The sequence below is a fragment of the Astatotilapia calliptera genome, chromosome 5 (genome assembly GCF_964374335.1).
Source record: "Astatotilapia calliptera chromosome 5, fAstCal68.1, whole genome shotgun sequence".
Taxonomy (NCBI): Eukaryota; Metazoa; Chordata; class Actinopteri; order Cichliformes; family Cichlidae; genus Astatotilapia; species Astatotilapia calliptera.
Genome location: NC_137426.1, coordinates 11,709,561 through 11,733,000, shown reverse-complemented (window position 1 = coordinate 11,733,000; position 23,440 = coordinate 11,709,561). Strand labels below are relative to the sequence as shown.

The 23,440-nt window shown below is 41.7% G+C and overlaps 1 protein-coding gene across 2 annotated transcripts; it reads left to right on the top strand.

Annotated features, from left to right (window-relative positions):
* The first annotated feature begins 2,623 nt into the window (after positions 1-2,623).
* Positions 2,624-22,966, top strand: ccdc71 (coiled-coil domain containing 71). Of its 2 annotated transcripts, none has more exons than XM_026167246.2 (2): positions 2,624-2,765; positions 21,362-22,966. In XM_026167246.2, the coding sequence occupies exon 2, from the start codon at positions 21,372-21,374 to the stop codon at positions 22,443-22,445; it is 1,074 nt and encodes a 357-aa protein (XP_026023031.2). In that variant the 5' UTR covers positions 2,624-2,765; positions 21,362-21,371; the 3' UTR covers positions 22,446-22,966. The 2 variants fall into 2 exon arrangements, with proteins under 2 accessions (XP_026023031.2, XP_080157312.1); XM_080301186.1 differs by lacking the exon at positions 2,624-2,765 and adding an exon at positions 20,543-20,563.
* Positions 22,967-23,440: the final 474 nt, after the last annotated feature.

Here is a 23,440-nt window from a genome sequence, read left to right as displayed (position 1 = left end):
GCTGTCACTTTAGAGCTCAGTCCATAAGCCAAATGTACTTGCTCGATTTCATTGCCGATGACATCATATGTGTGTCTCCCTCGAACTCTTTTACATGCTAGCGCTGCATGTCCTTCTACAACAGTAGAAGGATCAATCCAGTGTGTCGTCATTCTGAGAAAACTTTTGTTATGGCTGGTCCAAATGTCAGCAGTCGTGGAAATATATTCCAAACTCTCGAATGTCTCTTTAAGCTCCATTTCCATGTCAGCATAACACTTATCTAAGTAAGTAGAAAACGTTTTTCGATCATGCAGTGCTGCCTTTTTGCCACACACAGGTATTTTGTTTAATATGCACCTAAAAGACGGAGACTCTACATTACGCAGCGGTAGCATCTCTTCCACAACGTTCATTTTCTTAAGCTCACCATCAGACACTTTCTGTGTTGCTGAAGTGAAATCAAGTTTCGTCTGCTCAGCAGGAGTTGCCGCGGTGTTATGCATGGATGATGAAGATGGCTCACTCAGAAGGCTTTGTCTGTGCTGCCGTGTCAGGTGCTTCAGCAGATTACTCGTGCTATTGACAGCGGCCGATAATTTTTTCTCCCCAGGACATAGCTTACATATTACCGTAATGTTCTTGTCTGCTTGTTTTAGAAAAGTTAAGTGACAGGAATATTTCCATTTCATAAAACAGGCCCTCGCTTCAGCCGAGTCCGACATCTTCCGCTGTAGAATACGACTGTGTGGGAAACTGGCGTGAAATGACGTACAGCTGCACTACAGCGATGTTAAAGCGGCAGAGTTTATTTTTACCTTTAGAAGATAAATTATTGAAATTAAATAATGATTTCCAGCGAGTTTAGTTATTTTACAATGTAACGCAAGTACATTGTAAGTAACTGTATTTAAAATACCTAAAAATGAACAGTAATTAGTTACTCTACTTTTTCAGTGGAAAAGTAATTTAAATACAGTAACACCCAACACTGGTGACAAGTGATAATAATAACAACTGTACTGCATTAAAACATTCAAAGCAGGTGGGATATCCAATCTTTAAGGGATGACCTGATGAAACCTGCTTCCTGCTTCACTGTATTTATATTATGTTAACCATAGCTGTGTGGCTAGCCAACACAGAGCACATCATTATATACCAGCTAGCCCAACTTCAGTAACCCTACAAACGCCACTGCTGTTTAGTTTTCTGTCTTAATTTAGGTCGGAAGTGATTGCAGAGCTGTATGTTTTAATTTTTGCTGTGGCAGTTAAGCTGCCGGATTTTAGGGCTTCATGACCCTCCTTGCTTGGCAAATTTTACTAGCTTAGCTAGTAGTTAGCAAGTATTTGCAGGCAAGTCCATCACTTCCATTGAAACTATGACTGTTCAACGAATTTTTGCCAATTGTTTGGCGAATATACATTTTTCTCAAAGGGATAGACAGTTACTGGGCAATACTGACCATCAAACTCCAGACCACTCTCAACCAGTCTGTGAATACCCATTTTTCACTCATGGTAGCCGTTTCCAGCTGCTCGCAGACCAGTTTCCAGGGGTGTGTGAGTGTGGTGTTATTCACTAATCCCTATGTCATCACCATTATTGTAACACGTTCAACATGGCAGACAAGCTAACATTGCATGGTTGCATGTAATGTTAGCTGTGTCTGGAAAATCTAAATATGACTGTAAATCTTTTTGCAAACACAGATCTCGCCATCTGGTGGCCTTCAGATAGAGTGTAAGTTAAGGAGGTTCTGGAAGCTATGTCCATGTTTTATATGTTTTATAGTGTTTATGGTTGCCACTACATTGATAAATTTGCTCAACTTGCGTATATATATATATATATATATATATATATATATATATATATGTATATATATAAAAATTCCCCGCTTGCCCCTGCGAGTGGTCCTCTACGATAGGCCTGGGAGCTTGAGGGTCCTGCGCAGTATCTTAGCTGTTCCTAGGACTGCGCTCTTCTGGACAGAGATCTCCGACGTTGTTCCTGGGATCTGCTGGAGCCACTTGCCTAGTTTGGGAGTCACCACACCTAGTGCTCCGATTACCACGGGGACCACTATTACCTTCACCCTCCACATTTTCTCGAGCTCTTCTCTAAGCCCTTGGTATTTTTCGGGCTTCTCGTGTTCCTTTTTCCTGATGTTGCTGTCATTCGGAACTGCTACATCTATCACTACCACCGTCTTCTTCTGTTTGTCTACCAGCACCATGTCCGGTTGGTTTGCCACCATTTTGTCTGTCTGTGTGTATGTATGTGTATGTGTATATATATATATATCTCTAACGAGAAAGAGAGATACAGATATATAGATATATTCTTTTTATTTATTTTTTGTTAAAATAAAGTAAAATACAGTAGCAGCTTTACTGTTAAACGCCATGCTTGCCCAGAGATTTGTTAGCTACAAAGACAAAAATGGCAATAAGCCCCGCCTACCCGTGACATCAGAGCACAATCAATATTTTGGATTTTGGAGGGGGGGTAGTGTGCGTTCCAGTTAATTGTTGCACTGTGAAATACACTTTTTTTCTGAGTTTTGTTCAGTTAAACCCGGGATTATTTCCCAGCCGTTTATGCCCGTTCCCCACCCCCACCCCTCGGCGGGGTTAACAGAGCCCGCCCTTCTCTCCCCAGCAGCCTCCGCCTCTCTTCCCTGGTCTGTCATCCACACCGCTGTTGTTGCAGCCATTTTACCGTGGAGCGTCGGCAGGCACAGCGACCACCGGAGGATGCCGAGGGAGCACCGTTAAAAGGTAATTCCGCTTTTTTCACGAGCTCTTTAAATTCAATGGGTAATCTTTACATTTCTGACCGTGCAAATGCGTCGGCTACTGTCTGACGAGTGGAGGCCCAGCCGGCAGGAGGGAGCTCAGGGAGCCTCAACAACTCGTAGCTGCTCAAAGAGAAGAAAGATCGTTGGGAGAATGTTTGGCGAGCGAAGCTTTCTGCTGCCACTTCACATATCCGTGCGAAAAATGGCGACGTCTCCTATGAGACTGCTGAAAGTTGTAATATAAGCTTACATGCGTTGGCTTCGTTTGATCCAAGTTTAAGCGCGCTGTAAAAGCAATGTTTTTGTATAAATTGGACTGACTCACGTTGGCGCATTCGGCAAGGGGGCGCACGAGAGCAGCGCGAAGAAGGGGGGGGGGCTCGAGAGCTTATTTACCCGTCGATATTTCCGTTTAATCATTAACTGGCTAGCCTGTTTTTAAATGTGTTCTGTCACTTTTTACTTAATAGGTACAACATTTTTGAGCTTCTTTATTCATTCTAATTAATTAAACATGACCTTAAGTCCATTAGTGTACTGTTGAAAATAAGGTAAGGCTAGCTGAACTTTTTGTTTGGGGCAAGTCACGCCCATCACCCAGCAATCCGATTGTTAAGTGATGACGTGACGAATCCTACTTCCGGGTCTAAAGTAGTCTGCGTTTAATATGGCTTTTGTGTTGTTAACATGTTTAATGTTATGTATTTTCTTCTATTTAATCTCAAAAAGCTCCTAAAACAGTCAGTGATCACTGTTGACCTCCCTCGGCTTTTATTACCGCTAATCATTTATTTAAGCTCAGTTTTTAAAACCTTAGGATGTAACTACAGCCCATCCCATGCAGTAGTATATGAATGACTAACCTCGTATTGTGGATGGATTATCTCAGTTGTTCTCCTGGCTGAAGTTTGGTCCTTTTATAGCATCCTGCCATGCGATTACATTTGTTCCTGACCACCGAGAACACTCACGTTAACTTTTATGGAGTGGAAAAAAAGTTAGCTTGTTTATATTATGCTAACATAGCTGTGTCGCTAGCGGTCACGTAGCACATCGTTATATACCAGCTAGCCCAACTTCAGTAACCCTACAAACGGCACTGCTGTTTAGTTTTCTGTCTTCATTTATGCTGGAAGTGATAACAGAGCTGTACGTTTTAATTTGTTTCCAAAACCCCGCAGTCAGGACATGCTATATTGTATTTAGATAGAAGCTAGCAAGCTAACTCCCTGCTAACTTCTAACTCCGTTAAATGTCATGAATTCCGTTTTCATGGATGCCTGGATGTTAAACTCAATTGTTACACCTGGTAGAGCAGAACGCTGATCATTTTATTAAAGATGAAAGACTTTAGACAGTTTTTCAACTCTCAGTAATGCCATAGTGATCGTTTGATATATGGACCTGCAGCGGAGTTTAGGCCCAGACACGGCTAGTGACGTCAGACTGAACAACCGGATAAGTTTGGAGCGTTGTCAGTTTCATATTGCTAGCATTCATTTATAGTTTCTTGTACTCATTTTCCTTTTTAGGCTTACAAAAGTGTGTTCATGCCAAACAGAAAGTAACTTAAGCTTCATGTTACATCTACTGTTTGTAAAAACCTTAAGATATTTGTTTCGAGCAGCTGGTGGGAGGTGAAGTAGGACTCCTGCTAGGTGGAATCAAGTTGCAGAGCAATGACACAAGTTCGTACACAAATGTTCAGTTTAACTTCTTTGTTGTTGGGTTTTTTTGTGCTCATTAAGTCTATGCTTTAAGTACATCATAACCACAAAGCTCTCAGAAATCCTACGTTGTAACCTGACATGCATCTACACATTACATTGCCCCAACCCGCAACTATTATGATTGGTCTTCTCAGTACTGTTGATTCCTCATTTGTTCTTCTGGTGATTTTATGTCACCACTTTTAGATTTTTATTTTATTTCTTCAGTAAAAGAATACAAATGTCTGCCTCGACAGAAAGGCTCTGATAGTAGCAAATTCTTGAAGGCTGGTTGCCGAAACTAGCTAAAATGTTTGCAGGGAATGTTGAAAGTGGAAAAATTTGAGCAGTGAATATAAATATATTTTCTTTAGAAAAATATTAAAACCTGACCACAGATAAGAGTGGGCCTCTTCGTCCGGGTTAGGTATTTAAAAACATCTTGGTGAGTGTTAGGATTAAAACTACTCTGAATTAGGATGTTGTGGTTTGGGTTAAAATACTGTCGTCACTACTTGGTGTTGGGAGCTTCTTTTTTTTTTTTTTTTTTTTTTTCCATAAATAGAGGCGAGATTTCAAGGAAAAATTCAGTTCAGTTTTTAATGGGAATTGTTTGACAATTGTGTTAGGTTGGTATCATGCTAGCTTTACAGAATGAAGTTTGGATTGGACTTAGCTTTTGTTTTTTGAAGGAGTTCCACACAATGCTAGCTGTGTGGTCACTTCAGCACACACGGCACTTGAACGAGCCCTTTTCCACTGACTCGGGTCAGCTTCACATGACTCAACTTGGTTTTTAGTGTTTTCCTTTAGGATGTACTATTTGGTACATGGTACTTTTGTAATACCTACTCTGCTGGGATTCCAAATGATCTGAGGTAATCCAAAAGTCAGTAGACTGCCGATTTGGTACATGGTGGCAGCACATGAGCCATGAGCGTGACTGCGTTACAAAAATCAAAAGCATTATTTTGCAAACCTGGCAATGAGGGGACTGACTACACAACAAAACAAAAACTGTGGTCACTGTCTGACAAAAAGCCATACAACTAGCAGCAGAATTGCCTCGATGTCCTTTATTGCTGTACTGTTCATGTCGCATAAAAATGACGTTGCAGGACTTTAGGTTGCATATATAATGACCTCACAAGCATAATTACAGGGTTCGTACGGGTGCTTGAAATCCTTGAAAATGCTTGAATTTTAATGTTGTCTTTTCAAGGTTTGGAAAGTGCTTGAATTTCAGATGTGGTGATTAAAAGTGCTTGAAAGTGTAACTGTATTTCATTCACCACAAATAACTATCTGAATAGTTTTCTTGTCAGATAGAGAACTAAAATGAGTCGCAAAATGTAAAAGCAACATATCTCCGCCTGGGCTGCCTTACGTCAGTTTCAATGTGTGACCCCACCCCTCCCTCGGCCAGTTGGTGATGAGTGCGCTAACATACCTGTAGGTCGCTGTTTTAATGAGTGTTTGATGGAAAACGACAATGGCGGAGTTTGTGCTCTCTAGTCGCATGATAGGTGAGTCCTAGTAAATAATTTTCCAGTACGTGTACGTTACACATGCTATTTTTTTTAAAATTATGATTATTATTTTGCTAGCTATCAAACTCACTGGGGAAATGATTGAAATGCACTGAGTGATGCAGTATGGCAGCGCTATTATGAAATATGCTGTGAACTTAGCTAACATTACTTAGCAGTAATGTGAGTTAATTTACTCAAGTGAAAGCTTTAAACATTAGCCCGATACATAACTAGCCAACTTAAGGCTTTCTGATTAACCCTTTGGGGTTGACAGACCCAGAGTCTCCATTTCAACTTGGGTTGAATGTGCGGACTTCAAACTATATACCAGTTTTTAAATTATGTTGATAGGCCACGTAAAACCGATGTGTTTTTTTTTTTCTGAATAAAACAGTGGCGTTTACTCCGGGAAGAAACGGTTAAAACGCAGTTTTCTAAGGAGAGTGCTAGAAAACACGCTTTGCTTGTGAGTGAAAAAAGAAAAAACACTCCTTCCATATTGGTGGAAAAATGTACCATGTCGACCAATCAAAAAATGATATTGCAACATGTGGCATTTGGTTATTTGGGAAGAGGGGGAAGTTTTAGGAGTGACCGGCGAGAGAGAGAGCGAGCGAGTGAGTGAAAGAGAGAGTTTTGATACATGAGAGATTTGTGACGTTTATCGTGTTTGGAGTCTCAAGTTAGTGTGTTGTCTTGTGTAGTTAGTGTGTAGTGTAGGCGTTGTTTTGTTTTGTGTGTCAGTTCTACTAGTGAATGTCACAATTGCTGCAAAAAAGCCACCAAAGGCAGATTGCAGTGTAAATGCTGAGTGACACACCTGCTGTCAGACCTGCAGGTTTATCCCTGTGCTGTTCTCATCTGTTTTATAGTGGACACAAACTATTTTTTGGAGTTGCATAAATAATTTGTGTGCCTTCTTATTTGATGCAGAACACTTGATTGTTCTCTAAATAGTTTTAAATGGTTATATAAAAAAACGTCTGAGCCTTGGCTGCATTTTTAGGTAAATAGTACCATATAACTTTGTTTGCAAAGCTTGTGCATATTTTTTTTTTAAATGTACAATTTCTATTTGCATTACAAGTTATGAAAATGATTCGTTAAACATGGCTGTGGTTTTTACAGTCTAAAATATCACTTTCTACTCGTATTTTAAATTTTGTCTGAATTTAGATAAATTGTGCTGATACAGTTTGTCAAAATGAGAAAATAACAGATTGGCAAGATGAACAGGTGAAATATAGAGGCCAAATCAAAAATAGTCAAAAACAGCCAATTATACCCTGGACTCCAGAGGGTTAGAGGCTAAAAGCAAAGTTGTCACCAAGTACTGTTTATATTTGTGTGTATTGCTGCAGCTTTTTTGAGTATTAACTTGGTGCTTTTGGGTGAAGTAATGGTAATATGAGGGAGCGATCCATATGGTCACAAAGAATAGCCACTTGTTTCTGTGCTACCAAAGTTCCCCGGCTTTCATTCTAAATGTGTTTATCGTCAGCACCTACACATTAAACTACTTAAACATTATAAATGTCTTCAAGCTCACACTGAGGCCTGTGGGGCACTATCCAGCACTGAGACTGTAGACACATTTATGTGTTTTTGTATATGAATATTTCATACTTTAAGGTAGGGGTGGGCGATATAAACGATATACAATAGAAACGATATAAAGTTGGCCAACAATAGAGCGGTATAGTCATAATCTCTATCGCGATAGTGCATGTTGATGATGTCATCAAGCTGCGCCTGTTTTGGTCGAAAGCATCGCAGTGGCTCCAACCATTATCATCTGCAAATTATGCCAACAGTCATAGCAAAGAGATGAAGCACTTTTGAAATATGGGGAAAGCCAAAAACTGCGCTTCCTCCACTTCCGTAACATTGACACATTAATCTTGAATTCTCTCGCAGCAGTTCTATTCCCATGTTGTTGCAGTATATTAATAACTAATCTTGTATTGTGGATGAATGATCTCAGTTGTTCTCCTGACTGAAGTTTGCCCCGTGTATAGCATCCTGCTATGCGATTGCATTTGTCCCTAACCACCAAAATCCCTCATGTTAACTTTTATCGAGTGGAAAAAAAAGTTGGTGTTCATCCTCTAGCTTCACTGTGCTAATGTTATGCTAACATAGCTGTGTCGCTAGCAATCACGTAGCACAACATTATATACCAGGTAGTCCAACTTCAGTAACCCTGCAAACGTCACTGCTGTCTTCATTTATATCGGAAGTGGTAGCAGAGCTGTACGTTTTAATTAGTTTCAAAAATCTCTCAGTCAGAACATGGTATGTCATGTTTAGGTGGAAACTAGTGAGCTAACTTCCTGCTAACTTCTAACTCCGTTAAATTTAATAACTTCTGTTTTCATGGATGCTTGGATGTTAAACTTAATTGTTACACCTGGTAAAGCAGCAACGCTGATGATTTTATTGAAGATTAAAGAATTTAGACAGTTTTTAACTCTGTGTTCGTTTGACTTTGGGACCTGAAGCAGACGGAGTTTTGGACCCAGATTATAGTGATGGGATTTCCGGCTCTTTTTAGAGAACCGGCTCTTTTGGCTTGGCTCTTTAGGTTGTTTTGTTGATTTAATTAATTTATTATTAACAATAATATAAAATTATGCACAAAAGGAATTACTAATGTAAAAAAAGTGGTTTTATTTATATATGTTTATATATAAATATGTGGTGGCCCCTAGAGACAAAGCACGTACAAACTGCAAAACACTTTTTTTTTTTTTTTTTTTTTTTTTTAGTATTTTATTTGTTCCTGAGTAAATCGGTTTGGCTGAGATTAAAGTTATAGTTTTTACATCCATCCATCTTCATCCGCTTTATCCGAGGCCGGGTCGCGGGGGCAGCAGCCTAAGCAAAGAGGCCCAGACCTCCCTCTCCCCAGCCACCTCCTCCACCTTATCCGGGGGAATACCAAAGCGTTCCCAGGCCAGCCGAGAGATATAATCTCTCCAGCGTGTCCTGGGTCTGCCCCGGGGCCTCCTCCCAGTGGGACATGCCTGGAACACCTCACCCAGGAGGCGCCCAGGGGGCATCCTTGTCAGATGCCCGAACCACCTCAGCTGGCTCCTTTTGATGTGGAGCAGCAGCTGCTCTACTCTGAGCCCCTCCCGGATGGCCGAACTTCTCACCCTATCTCTAAGGGAGAGGCCAGCCACCCTTCGGAGGAAGCTCATTTCTGCCGCTTGAATCCGCGATCTCGTTCTTTCGGTCACTACCCACAGCTCGTGGCCATAGGTGAGGGTAGGGACATAGATCAACCGGTAAATTGAGAGCTTCGCTTTTACACTCAGCTCCCTCTTCACCACGATGGACCGGTGCAGCGTCTACATTACTGCAGCTGCAGCCCCAATCCGTCTGTCGATCTCCGGCTCCCTTCTCCCATCACTCGCGAACAAGACCCCGAGATACTTGAACTCCTCCACTTGGGGCAGGAACTCATCCCCGACCCGGAGTGGGCACTCCACCCTTTTCCGGCTGAGAACCATGGCCTCAGATTTGGAGGTGCTGATCCTCATTCCCGCTGCTTCACACTCTGCTGCGAACCGTTCCAGTGCGAGCTGGAGGCCCTCACCCGATGAAGCCAACAGAAACCACATCATCTGCAAAAATCAGAGATGAGATTCTGAGGCCACCAAAGCGAAAGCCCTCCGCCACTTGGCTGCGCCTAGAAATCCTGTCCATAAAAATTATGAACAGAACCGGAGACAAAGGGCAGCCCTGGCGGAGCCCATCACCCACCGGGAACATATAGTTTTTACACAGCTGAATAAACGTCAAGCAGACAACTGATTATTAGAAGTGTGAGATGCTCTAGAATATACTCTGGTGTCCCGTTATATTTTAGATAGCAAGGAGTTTATTAAACTTCACTGAAACGATCTGCAAATTTCATTAAAATGTAATAAACTATCATCTTGTCTTTATTTTTAGTTAGCACATACCTTAAACACTTAAAGCTGTAAGCTAATGATAGTTATATAAGAGCAGATGCATGCTGGTGCAATAAGCTGTACATTTTACATCCAATGGATGCATGATCTGATTAGTCAACTAATCGCAAAAATAATCGGTGACTAGTCGACTATCAAAATAATCGTTTGTGGTAGCCCTAATTGTCACACATCCCTGAGTGCATCTTGAGTTACAGCTGGTGTATAGGTGACTTACAATGCAAGGCATATAAGCTAATTTGAATTCACTAAGACTCAAGATTTCTTGTTACAGGACTATGGGATTATAGTTCTCTGGCTTTTCTGTGTTGTGCAACCTGGATAAATATGTTTTAACAAACGGAGTCTAGTGATGTTGGGGAAAAAAAAAACTAGTAAAGGATTAATAGTTCTTTCACCTTTTGATGTTTAAGCAAAATTTCTACCACTTGTTATTTGATGGATCTATAAAATATTTAGGTGCTTTCCAAAACCTTTCATGTTAGTGAGCTGCACAGAGTTAAAATTTTGTCTGGAAATATTTGGACAGAGACAATTGCCATAATTCTGCTGTATTACCAAGCATTGAGTTGTCTTCTTTGTAATTATACTTCTTCTACTTACCCTAACTGTTCTCAGTTTCTTGTTTTGTTTTAGGTTTTTTGTTTTAAGGCGTACTGTGTCCGGTTGCTTCAATAATTGGCATTGTGTGCTTCAGATCATGAGCCAATAGTTTGAATCTTGTAGTGAGTCTTATGCATTTTCTCCAAACGTCCTCCATTCATAACAGACTTGGATGACGGCCTGATTCGTGCAGTCTCCTCTGAACAGTTGATGTAGAGATGTGTCTGCTGCTAGAACTCTGTGTGGCACTTATCTGTGCTCTAATCTTAGGTGCTGTTAACTTCGGATTTCTGAGGCTGGTGACTTAGATTATTTTTATCCTCAGCAGCAGAGGTGACTCGTCGTTAATAAATGCTAAAAAGAGACCAAGAAAGAATCAGAATCAGAAAGGGGTTTATTGCCAAATGTTGAGCAGGTTTACAACATTAGGAAATTGCTGCGGTGCTTCAGTGCAAACATAGTGTCATAAATAGCACTTAAATAGACATGAAAAAATAAAAGTAAGGATAAGAATTAAAAGTGCTACGTAGAAAGATATGTGCATGAGCTATGCATGAGATATATACATGAGAATAAGAATTAAGAGTGCTACGTTGAAAGATATATACATGAGTGCAGGTGGTGATCAGTGCCAATCATGGAATGATGCAGTGAACACAGCGTAGGGTCATGTGTTAGTAGCGGGAACAGTCATATGGTTATTGTTCATGTGTCCAACAGCAGAGGGGAAGAAACTGTTCTTATGGCGAGAGGTTCTGGTGCGAATGGACCGGAGCCTCCTGCCTGAGGGGAGCAGGTCAAACAGACTGTGTCCAGGGTGAGAAGGGTCAGCTGAGATCCGAGCTGCACGCCGCAATGTCCTGGAGGTGTACAGGTCCTGCAAAGATGGGAGTCTGCAGCCAATCACCTTCTCAGCAGAGCGCACAACACGCTGCAGTCTCTGTTTGTCCCTGATAGTGGCTCCAGCGTACCACACGGTGATGGAGGAGGTGAGGATGGACTCGATGATTGCAGTGTAGAACTGCATCATCGTCCGTGTTGGCAGGTTGAATTTCTTCAGCTGCCTCAGGAAGTACATCCTCTGCTGGGCTTTCTTAATGACGGAAGTGATGGTGGGCTCCCACTTCAGGTCCTGGGTGATGGTGGTACCCAGGAAGCGGAATGAGTCCACAGAGGTGATGGGGGTGTCAGTCAGGATGATGGGGGGGGAGTGGGGCTGTGTGCTTCCTGAAGTCCACAATAATCTCCACTGTCTTCTGGGCATTCAGCACCAGGTTGTTGTGGCTGCACCAGGACACCAGACGTTCAACCTCCCTCCTGTAGGCAGACTCATCCCCGTCCGAGATGAGTCCAATAACGGTGGTGTCATCTGCAAACTTGATTAGCTTGACAGACTGGTGGGTGGAGGTGCAGCAGTTGGTGTACAGGGAGAAGAGCAGAGGAGAAAGAACACAGCCCTGAGGGGAGCCGGTGCTGATGGTCCGGGAGTCCGAGACATTCTTTCCCAGCCTCACATGCTGCTTCCTGTCCGTCAGGAAGTCAGTGATCCACCGGCAGATGGGATCAGGCACATTCATCTGGGAAAGCTTGTCTCGGAGATGGTCTGGAAGGATGGTGTTGAAGGCAGAGCTGAAGTCCACAAACAGGATCCTGGCGTAGGTTCCTGGGGAGTCCAGATGCTGTAGGATGAAGTGTAGGGCCATGTTGATGGCGTCGTCTACAGACCTGTTGGCTCTATATGCAAACTGCAGGGGGTCCAGGAGGGGGGCCGTGAGGGTCCTGAGATGGGAGAGAACTAGGCGCTCAAATGACTTCATGACCACAGATGTCAGAGCCACGGGTCTGTAGTCATTTAGTCCAGTGATCCTAGGTTTCTTGGGGACAGGGATTATGGTGGAGGACTTGAAGCAGGCAGGCACATGACATGCCTGCAGTGAGGAGTTGAAAATGCCAGAAAACACTGGGGCCAGCTCGTTTGCACAGTGTCTGAGGGTGGCAGGAGACACGCCGTCTGGGCCGGGAGCTTTCCGAGCATTCAGGTTCTTAAACTGCTTCCTCACATCTGCTTCATGAATATGAAGAGTTGTGGTGGGAGGAGGTGGTGTGAAATCCTCTTTTGTGTGGGGTGAGGAGGGGGGTGTTGTAGGTGAACAGTTTGAAGGTGGTGATGGCTCTATGGAGGGGGGAGAGGTGGGGGAATTAGTGTCCAAAGTGCCTCTATTGTTGGGGCCGTTGGAGGTGTGAAGGCTGCCTGATGGCTCGTCAAAACGGCAGTAGAAGTCGTTAAGGGTGTTGGCTAAGAGCAAGTCATCAGTGGAGTGGGGGGTTTTAGGCTTGTAGTTTGTGATATTCCTAAAACCTTTCCACACAGAGGCCGAGTCATTCTCTGAGATCTGCTGCTGCATCTTCTCAGAGTGCTGATGTTTAGCAATGTCCACTTCTTTAGTGAACCTGTACTTGGCCTCTCTGTAGCAGTCCCTGTCTCCGCTTCTGAACGCCTTTCTCTTTTCCAGCCACAGCTTTTTGAGTTTAGGAGTAAACCAGGGTTTGTCATTGTTATAACTCACCCTGGTGCTTGATGGCACAATGCTGTCCTCACAGAAGTGGATATAGGAGGTGACAGTGTCCGTAAACTCGTCCAAGCTGTTAGAAGCAGCCTTCAATGTGTCCCAGTCTGTGGTCTCCAAACACGTGCGAAGCTCCTCCACAGCCTCGTTGCTCCACAGTTTTTTAGTCCTCACGACAGGTTTGGAGAGCTTCAGCCTCTGTCTGTACGCGGGGATTAGGTGGATCATGACGTGGTCAGAAAGTCCGAGTGAAGCGCGGGGCACCGCGCGATAGGCCCCGCTGATCGTGCTGTAACAGTGGTCCAATGTCCTCTCCTCTCTGGTCGGGCATTTAATATACTGCTTATATTTCGGAAGCTCATGGCTCAGATTGGCTTTGTTAAAGTCCCCAAGAGCAATGATGAGAGAGTCCGGGAATGTCCGCTCCGTGTGGAGAATCTGCTCCGCGAGTGCGCACTGAGCTGCCTGCGCATCTGCGTCTGGCGGGATGTAAACAGCGGCCAGGATGAATGAAGCAAACTCCCGCGGAGAATAAAACGGTTTGCAGTGGATAAAAAGATATTCCAGAGAGGAAGAGCAGTGCTGAGCAATCACTGTCACATCTGTGCACCAGCCACTATTGATGTAGAAGCAGAGACCTCCACCTTTGGACTTACCGGAGAGAGCGGCCTGCCGGTCCGCGCGCAGCAGATGGAAGCCCTCCAGCTTGAGCGCGCAGTCTGGGATGTTCTCACTGAGCCACGACTCCGTAAAACATAAGACACAGGAGGAGGCAAAGTCTCTGTTCATGCTTCTCATCAGGGCCAGTTCGTCTATCTTATTCCCGAGTGAGCGTACATTGGAAAGGAAGATCCCAGGAAGAGCAGTTCGCAGTCCGCGTCTCCTCAAACGCACGAGTGCGCCGGCTCGCTTCCCTCTCTTTCGGCGTCTCGCTTTCCTGGTCAGAGTCAGCAGTAAATCTGCCGCAGATGCGACAAATATTGGAAATAAATCCACAGGCGTTGTAGTCCTGTAGTTAAGGAGCTCTTCTCTGGTGTACGAGTATCCAGAGGAGTGCCCAGACACAGAAGAAATGCACAAAAACAAAACAAAAGTAACGCACTGAAGCACCAGGGCGCCATCTTTGACTGAAAAAAAAAAAAAGGGGTGTTGATGTGTCAGACAGGTGTTGTTCAGTGATCTTGCCTGGAAAAAAAACATGTATTTCAGTTCAAGTCAACCCCATAATAATAATAATTGTTATTGTTATTATTATTGGAGGGTTTTTGGTTTTCTGAGAATGGGTTAGGGTCCTCCATCCTAATGTACAAAAGGCTTGAAATTCAAATTTCAAAATCGGAGGACACATCAAAAGGCTGAGTTCACAACAAATCTTCAGTCAGAGTATCTTTTATCATTCCTCTCAATTCAAACAAATTGTATTTATATGGTGCTAAATAACCACAGCAGTTGCCTCAGCGTAGGGCTGTGCGATATGACCACAATCTTATATCCCGATATAAGAATTCTATCGTCCCGATAACGAAATGAATCACAAAAATGTAACATTTTCTGTAAATTCTGTGACTCTCGGGCAGCTGGTCTTGTGTAAAGTGTTTCCAGCTGCGCGTCATGTAGCTGGAGTCAAGTGTTTTAAACGATGCATGAAACTATACATTTTTAGACATAAGTTGTAACAGCCGCCGTTTTCTTTGTGTATTTATTACACGGCGTGCTGCGGGGAAAAGCCTGTTCTAACTTTTGAGTCTAAGGTTTATTTTTTAGCACCTGGCGGCTCCTTTTTACTTCTCATCCGTAAATAATCTGCTCTTTCACGTGATTTAGTTTATTTTGAAAAGTCTCAACAGGCTCTTGAGCTTTATTGTGAAAGGTTTATGTGGAACATAAACAACCGGATACGCGATGGTGTTACCGTTGTTGTTGCTAACCGCAATGCATAAAAACAGGTGCTTGTCCGTCTGTAGTGTGGTTATATAAAATATAAGAGAAAGAGAGAACTTTAAGAAATTAATATAGCCACTACAGTGACCATCAAAACGATGAAAAAATATTGCCGTAAACAGTTTATTTTGCGACACCACGAAACAAACGATAGCGTAAAATGAAACATTGGACGTTTTTATATCGTCATCCGATATATATCGTTATATCGAACAGCCCTAGCTCAGCGTTCTCTATATTGTAAGGTAGAGACCATAAAAGGGTCTTCAGTTGCAGTACTGCTGTAATGTCTACTGTGTGTGAGTGAGAGAGGGTAGTTTTCACCAAATCTATCTATTCCTGATTGTTAATGTCCTCTTGAGCACTTCGCCCAGGCTGAGCTACCTGAGGCTTTGTGGTAGCTTATGTCACCATGTTCAGACTCATGCTCCTTCAAAAGTGCAACAAACTGTCTGGGGTTCAGTGCCATGGCTTTGATGAAGCTAACTGTTTTAGTTAGTTAATTAAAATGTTGCTGACATAACTTTAGCACCGACTTGCAGAACACCTCCCGCTTATAATGCAAAAATACCAGTTTCAGTTCCGGGTTCCTTTCAGCCATATTATTTTGCATCCGCTTAAAAATTCTGACATTTTGTCCTATCAGATTTTGACAGCAATCACTTTTAACACCTGCTACTTTGTCCCATTTTTGTTGTTTTGTTCCCTGGATGTGTAAAGGTTGCTTAAACGTACTTGTTGCTTTTGCAGCTTTGCTAGCAAAGGTTTAGATATCTGTTCCAACTCTGCTTAAGTCAAGTTCTTGTATTTCATGGGGTAATCCGGTTGTTCTAGCTTTCTCAGCTTTCCAAACAAGCTGTACTAACTTAATCATGAGTCAGATTTTGTTGTTTGTTTTGTTTTCACCAAATTAAACCATTCAGGTGTGGAAAAACATCTTTATCACCTCCTAGGCAGTACCAAGCAGAATGATTGACAGCAGATAAGTGTTGAGTGATGTCTTAAGTTCTTACAGCACAGAAGAAAAATCTGCATACTTTAAATCTACTGCTGCTACAGTATTGTTTGAATAATACTCATAATTTTGGTATACAGCATGAACTTGGATGCGATCTGTCAAGTCAAGTTGGCTTTATTGTCACTGGCTACTTTGTCTTTGAGTGTCTGCTCTGGCGCATCAAATGAAGCACTTCTTGTTCACTGGTTAACTGGCCAATCCCGGACGTTTGTATCGGCCTGCTTAGACTTACTGCTCTATAACCACACAGCTGCATCGGCTGCTTGCAGCTGCATTTTCACTCTGAATGAAACCTGCAAGTGAAACGGCATCAACCAAATAGGCAACCAGTCCTTTCATTTGGTAGTAGTCTGTGTTCTAGTAATCTCACAGTCGACTAAAGCACATCCAGGGTGTGCTTAGATCGTGTATTAGATTCCTCTTCTTCCTTTTTTATGTGTTGTGTGTGTGTGTGTGGGGTTTTCTTTCAAAATTTTTTTTTTTTTGTGTGTGAGTTGGGCTTGGTTATATATATTTAGGGTATATTTTGTCTCCGATGTAACTTTGATTTGGAAAATGCTTTGAAATATCAAGCTCTGCTTTATAACTTAACATCTTAATCTTTAAGTTCACTGTTCACTATTTTTCCACAAGAGATAACTGTTGGAATTGGTTTAAATACTAGTATTGGAGCAAAACATACGGGTGGGCACAATTTTGGTATTTTGAAGACAAAGCGCATCAAATGTCTGTCACAATTCTGTTTGAAACTTGGTGGCTTTCCATTCAAGTTAATGGTCTTTTTACTCTGCCAAAAATGAAACCTAAAGCCAGTAGTGGTTAAAAATGTCTGTTTAGCATTTGGGGGGGCATTCTAGGTTAAAAAGACAAAGGGTTTTGTGTATGTGTGGCAGTGTTTGAGATCAGTACCTCTGCCACGCATCATGTGATCATTAAAACGTCAGCTGAACACTCAAATCGTCTAGGTCCTCAGAGAAACAAAGTAAGTTTCAGGGGACTTGCAGCCAACTGAAGCATTTCAAGTCAATCGCTCTGGTGTTGAACCATTGAGATAGAACTGGAGAAAGTTACATAATACCCAAGTTTAAAGGCATTTTAGCACTTTTAGTAATGCACCCTGCAGTTTAAAAAAGAATGTGTTTTTTTTTTTTATGTTTTGCTTTTTTTGTCAACTAATTTAAGAGTTTCTCATGTAGTTAAAAACGTAAGTCATTGCAGTTGGTTGATGACCTTTGCTACATGTTGTTACTGTTTACTGTCTCTATAGAGATCGACAGACCACGTGACTTTCGCGCGTTGCATTGTAGGTACGAGTGGCAGGAAAATCAAAACACTGCATCAAGCGCTAGCATTTCCAGCACTGGTAACCATTAATTCTGCGGTTTTAATCCATACTTGCATTTTATTTGCCCCAGAAACAGTTATGTACAAAACGAAGGAGAACACGGCAGGTCCGTACAAAGACTTGACAAAAAGGCAAAAAAAAAAGGCAAGAGGAAAAAAATCAAAGGAGTGAAACAGTTAGACCCATACGAGCATACAGAGTGGACTAAAGACGTGAATCACCAATGAAAGGCTCAGAAAATGAGACTAAGAACCCACGCTGAAAATTTAAAAAAGTTTTTGCAGATGTTTAAAATTTAGCAAAAACAGAAATACTGTATTTTCCATTGCCGGTGTTTTTTGCACCTATAAGTGTTATTAGTAACCTTTTAGAAAGTGTTGTTAGCATGCAACAGTTTGCATATCAAAGTACAGATAAGCTTAAGCAAAACTGAAGCTGATGTTAAGGTGAGGTTGATAAACACAGTTGGCAATTTGGTAGGACTTGTTTCAGTGAAACATGGTCTCATGTGTTTAACCTAGATGAGTAACTACCATGTAGCAAGCAGTGGCAAGTCAGAGCTGTAGAGCTGACTATTAAAGAAAGAAAATGGGCTGGTGTTTCAGCATGCAGCAGTCATTATTCCAGTAGCCTTGTTAGACCACAGTTTGCAGTACCAAAACACATAAAATTGCTCTCAAGCTGATGGTAAATCACACACTTCTGGAATGTGGGTATAAATTTAGTCACTTGGAAGCAAATGGTTACAGAGGCTGACAGCCTTTAGCTGTGTTCTTTAAGGTTTTAATTACTAGGTGCCGATAAAAGCGACATAATTTGTGTTACTTCCACTGTATACCTACAAAAGAAGCCCAAACAGTATTTTGAATTATCGTGATAATTATTTTGAATTTTAAATCCTATTCTTCTATTTTATCTACCTAACAAAGAAAGAAGGACAAAAGACAAATTGTAGAAGAGAATTGGAGATGAATAATAACTAATTAAAAAATGGAGAGTCACAGGACAGCCAGTAGCCTAGGCTTTGCAGTGTCATTGGGGGAGAATTCAGAGTTACCTGAACCAGTGCTAACTACATGCTTTATGGAAAGGGGAAGTTTTAAGCCTAATGTCTTCATGCTTGCTCAATCATCCAGGTAAGGATATATTTAAAAAAAAAAGTTGAATCTGTTCATCTGGATGTAGTGTTTTCAGTGGAGAAGCATTTCGTCTCTCATCCAACTAACTTCTTCATTCTAGTAACTTGACTGAAGACAAAGTGACTCCCACTGAAAGAAGTGCTCTCTTGGGGTGATATGATACTATGAGGACTTTAAGATAAGATGGGACCTGATTATTCAAGACCTTGGATGAGTTAAGGATTTCTTGATTCTATTATGGATTTAACAGGGAGCCAATAAAGAGACGTCTGTATCGGAGAAATATTATCGCTTGATGGTCCCTCTCAGTACTCTTACTGCTGGCCAAGGTAATACCATCCAGAATAAGAATCGGACACAAACATTTTTGGCCAAGAATAATGACTTAAGTTTTTTGTGAATTTAAAAAAATAACTTGCATTAAAAATTTATAAGTCATCCAGGTTTTTATGTTTTAACGACATACTGGGAGTTTAACTAATTGGTGTGTGTCGTCTGGGTTCATGGATAGATAAAGCTGCAAGTCGTCTGCATAGTAATAAAATATATGCCATGCCTTCTGATAACACTGCCAAAGGGAAGTGTTACGTTGATCACGGTGAAGACCAGTGTGGAATTTAATTTGCCTTATGTATTTTAAAAAAGGAAAAAAAAAAAAGGACTTATTTGAGATCATTAGATCAATATCATTCAAAACGGTGAAGTATCTTTAAATACCTACAGCACAGAGCGGAGTCCACTCTGAGGCTATGAAATCATTTAAGCTTCACTATGGTGAGATCTACTGCCAGCTTGAAGGCCTGTGGTACGCACTGGATTAATATAAAGAGGTTGAGCATATGTAAGCTTGAAGCATTAATAGTACGACGTCTTTGAGCAGTCTCAAAGGAATGGGGTCTAAAAGGCACGTCAATTGTTTGGAGGAAGTAATTGCTGAAGTAACTACTGAAGTTAACTCAAAGAGAAACCTACAGTTGTTATATTTATTTCAGTGATGAATAAGTAAGACTTTTGCAGTGTAGTAGCAGTTCAGGGTTGAAATGGCACATTAGCATGAGAGAGCAGATGTTTCTCTGCTAGACAAATGTACTGCGCTGTTGAGAGCTGTTGCATGAAGAAAGAATGATTTCCTGTCTTAGTGGCAGCGGGAAGTGAAACCACTTTCTTTAACACTTCAAGCACTCACTCTTCATTAAACAAGTGTTCAATTCAATTTTATTTATATAAAATTATATCAAATCATGTTTTTAATCTTGTATCATAATTTTTGGTTGAAATGATTAAATTACACCACCTCAGCTGATAAACACATTTAAAGTTCTCAGTTTAAGGAGCCAGGTGGAAACTATTACATGGCATGACCCATATACACCATTTGGTCTCATTGCTATAGAATAGCAGTGTCTAGTTCTTTTCAGAAAACACAATGTACAAGTATAGCAGTATTTCTACAAACTGGGTGTGTTCACAGAAATATGTTGTTTCTGACTTTTTGCTATGTAGTGCTGCAGATAAATTGTTTGGCCATTTCATGTCTTGAAATATTGTAAACCTTTATTTATTCATTAGTTTTTTGTTTTTGTTTTTTTTGTCTGTCTTTATGCCCTGGTTTCCAAAGTGCATAACGAGGCTTGATCTGAAGAGGTATAAAGGTGGTAAGGTGGCTCTGAAGGTTGATATTGTCTAATAACGAGCCAGCTCTCAATATTTGCTGTTCCAGCTGTATAGTGATGTCTGATTACACTGCTGCTGTCAGTAAACTGACTTCTCCCTCAAGCATTAATCTGCCTATTAAAAGTCTCCAGCCCATGTGTTCGCAGCTGCAGCAGTACATACTGATGTTAACATTTTATGTTCAGTCGCCTCTTATCAAAACATCTCACTGTGAGCTCAGCTGCAGGAGTCCGAAGGTCACAGCATCCAGGCCCAGGAGATAGCACAATGGTAGATGACTTCCCATGCATGGACAGTACAGAATCTAAAAAATGTACAGATGATAAAGATGATGCAGCATTTGCAGTTCTTGTAGTCAGTTTGCCCCAGTTTGAGACTGGGGAAAAAAAACGGTGTGAGAACCAGCAAGATGAATTGTAAAGTGCCCAGGGTTGTTCTCGCTCCTCAAAATCAGGCAAATGCTGCAAAACTGATCAGACAGCATATGATCAGTTTTGCAAATGATGAATGAAGTCAAAATTATTTAACAAACCAAATTTGGCATTGTCCAAACTAACTGACCTAATTGTATTTACACAGACTTAGATTATTAATTCAGTGGTACTAGAAGTTCCCAAATTTCTTTAAACTCTTTTGCTGTCAGTGATAATGTTTATATGTAGCATCAACCTCTCACAATAAAATGGAGATGTCGAGATGTTGAAGATCTAAAATGTATGGTATAAATATTTATGTTAAAGCCTGACATTGCTTTATCATTAAATTACATGATAGCTAAATCTTCAATCTTTTAATGGTGCCAGTAATAAGTTTTACGGACCATTTATAGGGATTTAATGTAATTGTAATGGAAACACAGAGACAAGGGCATAATTTTAATTTTGGCAGTATTGTGCAGAGAAAAGAGAGCTCTACATGTTTGATGGGCAAGTTAACGTATATTTTCTGGTCAAAAACGATGTGGAGTAGGACTTGAGGCATTGATCTGTCTGTATCGGTTATAATTCTTGAATCATTGTTTTCTGCAATTTGTTTTGATCAAATGTGGTAATTTTTTTCTCCTGACAGAATTCAAGTCATGGCTTATGAGGCACAATGTTCCACGGTCGGCCGGCCATTGGTGTTTGCTAATGAAGAGCGGAGGGCTGTTCATTCCTGGTCCCGGATCTCATCAGCAGGACATAATGTCCTCCTAGATGCTTTGAAGATTCTCAGCCCAATGTCCCGTGACCTTTCAAGCACTGAGGAGCTTGTCACCTTCCTGCAGGAGCTAAGTGAGGAGGGTCACAAGCCCACCGTGCTTCGCAGCAAGGATGTGTATGACTACCGGTCGTGCACAAGCCAACCCCTGACTGAGGACATGCTGAGACCACCAAACAGGAATGTCAAACCCACAGCTAAGAGGCGGAGGAGAAGGCCTCTGACCAAGAAGAGGGAAGTTCACCCATCCTGGAACACCTCTGAGAGGAGCAACCCCAGGATTCAAGGCATTCGCCCTCCAGAACCATTGGTGGACCATCGCATTATCGTTTGTAGCAGGACACCCAGTCGGATTGTGGCAAATTCAAATGTGGACATGCAGCCGTGCCTCAGACTGACCAGTATTGAAGGTCTATCTGGCTTCCACACAGCCAGACTCCAAATCCACACTACTCCACACTCATCCTCTGAGGTGGCCTCTAGTGGCTTTTTACAGCAACAGTACCCGCCAGCGATTTCAGGAATACCTTCTCAGCCTTCTCAGAACGGTGGCGGGGCACCCACCAAAGCTGTGGCCTTGTTCAGCCAGAAGACTCTGTCCTGCCCTATCCGACTAGATGGTGCTCTAATTGGAGACTCTGCACCGGTTTTGTATGCTAATGGTCGGGCATTCCCACAGACTGACACAGAGCTGACCAGCAACGGCTGGAGGAGCAATGGTCTCCATAGAGACATTCATGGCCCCAAGGATCTGAACAACCCAACCCGGCAGAGAAATAGTTGGAAGGACAAGAAAAGTTTTAGAGGGAAAGTGATAAAGGTAGATGACTCTCGGTCTGTGGAAGAGGCCTGCAGAAAAGCGCAGAAGATACTACAGGTCAACCTTTCCCCAGTGATTCAGATCCAACCTCTCAACCATGTGCTGAGAGGCTTCAGATACCAGAACAAGTGACAATTCCTGTTTCTTTTAGCAGATTTTAGTGTTTTACAGTAGCCTCCACCGGGAGGTATCCGGTGTTGAAGATTGACAAGATGTTGATCTGTTTGTGGAACTGCTGGTTCCTGATGGAGACATCTGGGATTTAAAGGCATTTGAAGTTAGGTGGTATTTTCCTAGCAGGCTGGGAAATGACTATTGGCCAAATGCTGGTACATTTTCACTGTTGATGTTTGTTTATGCTACGCAACACTTCAAGCAAACATCCTTCTTTGCTTTGAGTTGTTTGGGACATAAGTGAGCTTGTACCAGAATCAGCACCTTTAACGGTGTAGAGTATTTAAACTCATTTGAAGTAGAGCACCATTTTTTTTTTTTTTTTTTTTTATTTAAATATAAAGGTTGTTTCGTCTTTCTTTTTTGTTTCCAACTTGCTATGTCACTCTGCAACACCACTGGAAAGAAGGAAAAAAGTGAAGCTAGTGCTGAGATAACCACCGCTGTTTAATTTCTATAAATAAACTAAATTAAAGGAGGGGAATTGTGTCTTCCTTCTGTGAAGTTTTTGTTTCTGCTGGAAATCAGGACGGTGTTCTGTGCATGAGTACAGCATTGAACCAAACATTTAAAACTAGAGACCATCACAAAGTGTTCCTTAGGTTTAGAGAATCAGTAAACAAAAATAAAATGACCATTAAATAATCTTTGTCTTAAAATGACAAAATATGAATTGGTTGAAGAAAATGAGTATGGAAGAGTTCTCAGGTCTTGTTATCAGTCTTTTTGAAGGTACCGGTTATGGTGATATCCAGCTTCAAAGTTTATTCTAACTTTGCATGGTTCACAGTTCAAAATAATAAAAATAATTGAGTTATTTATTACACTGAGCATTTGTGCACTATCTGAAACCATCCAGTTTACCTAGATGGTTTGTAAGCCATCTTTCTTCTGATTGGCTGCCCTTCACATAGTTGGCAAAACTATTACCCACTTACATCTAACTTACTGTG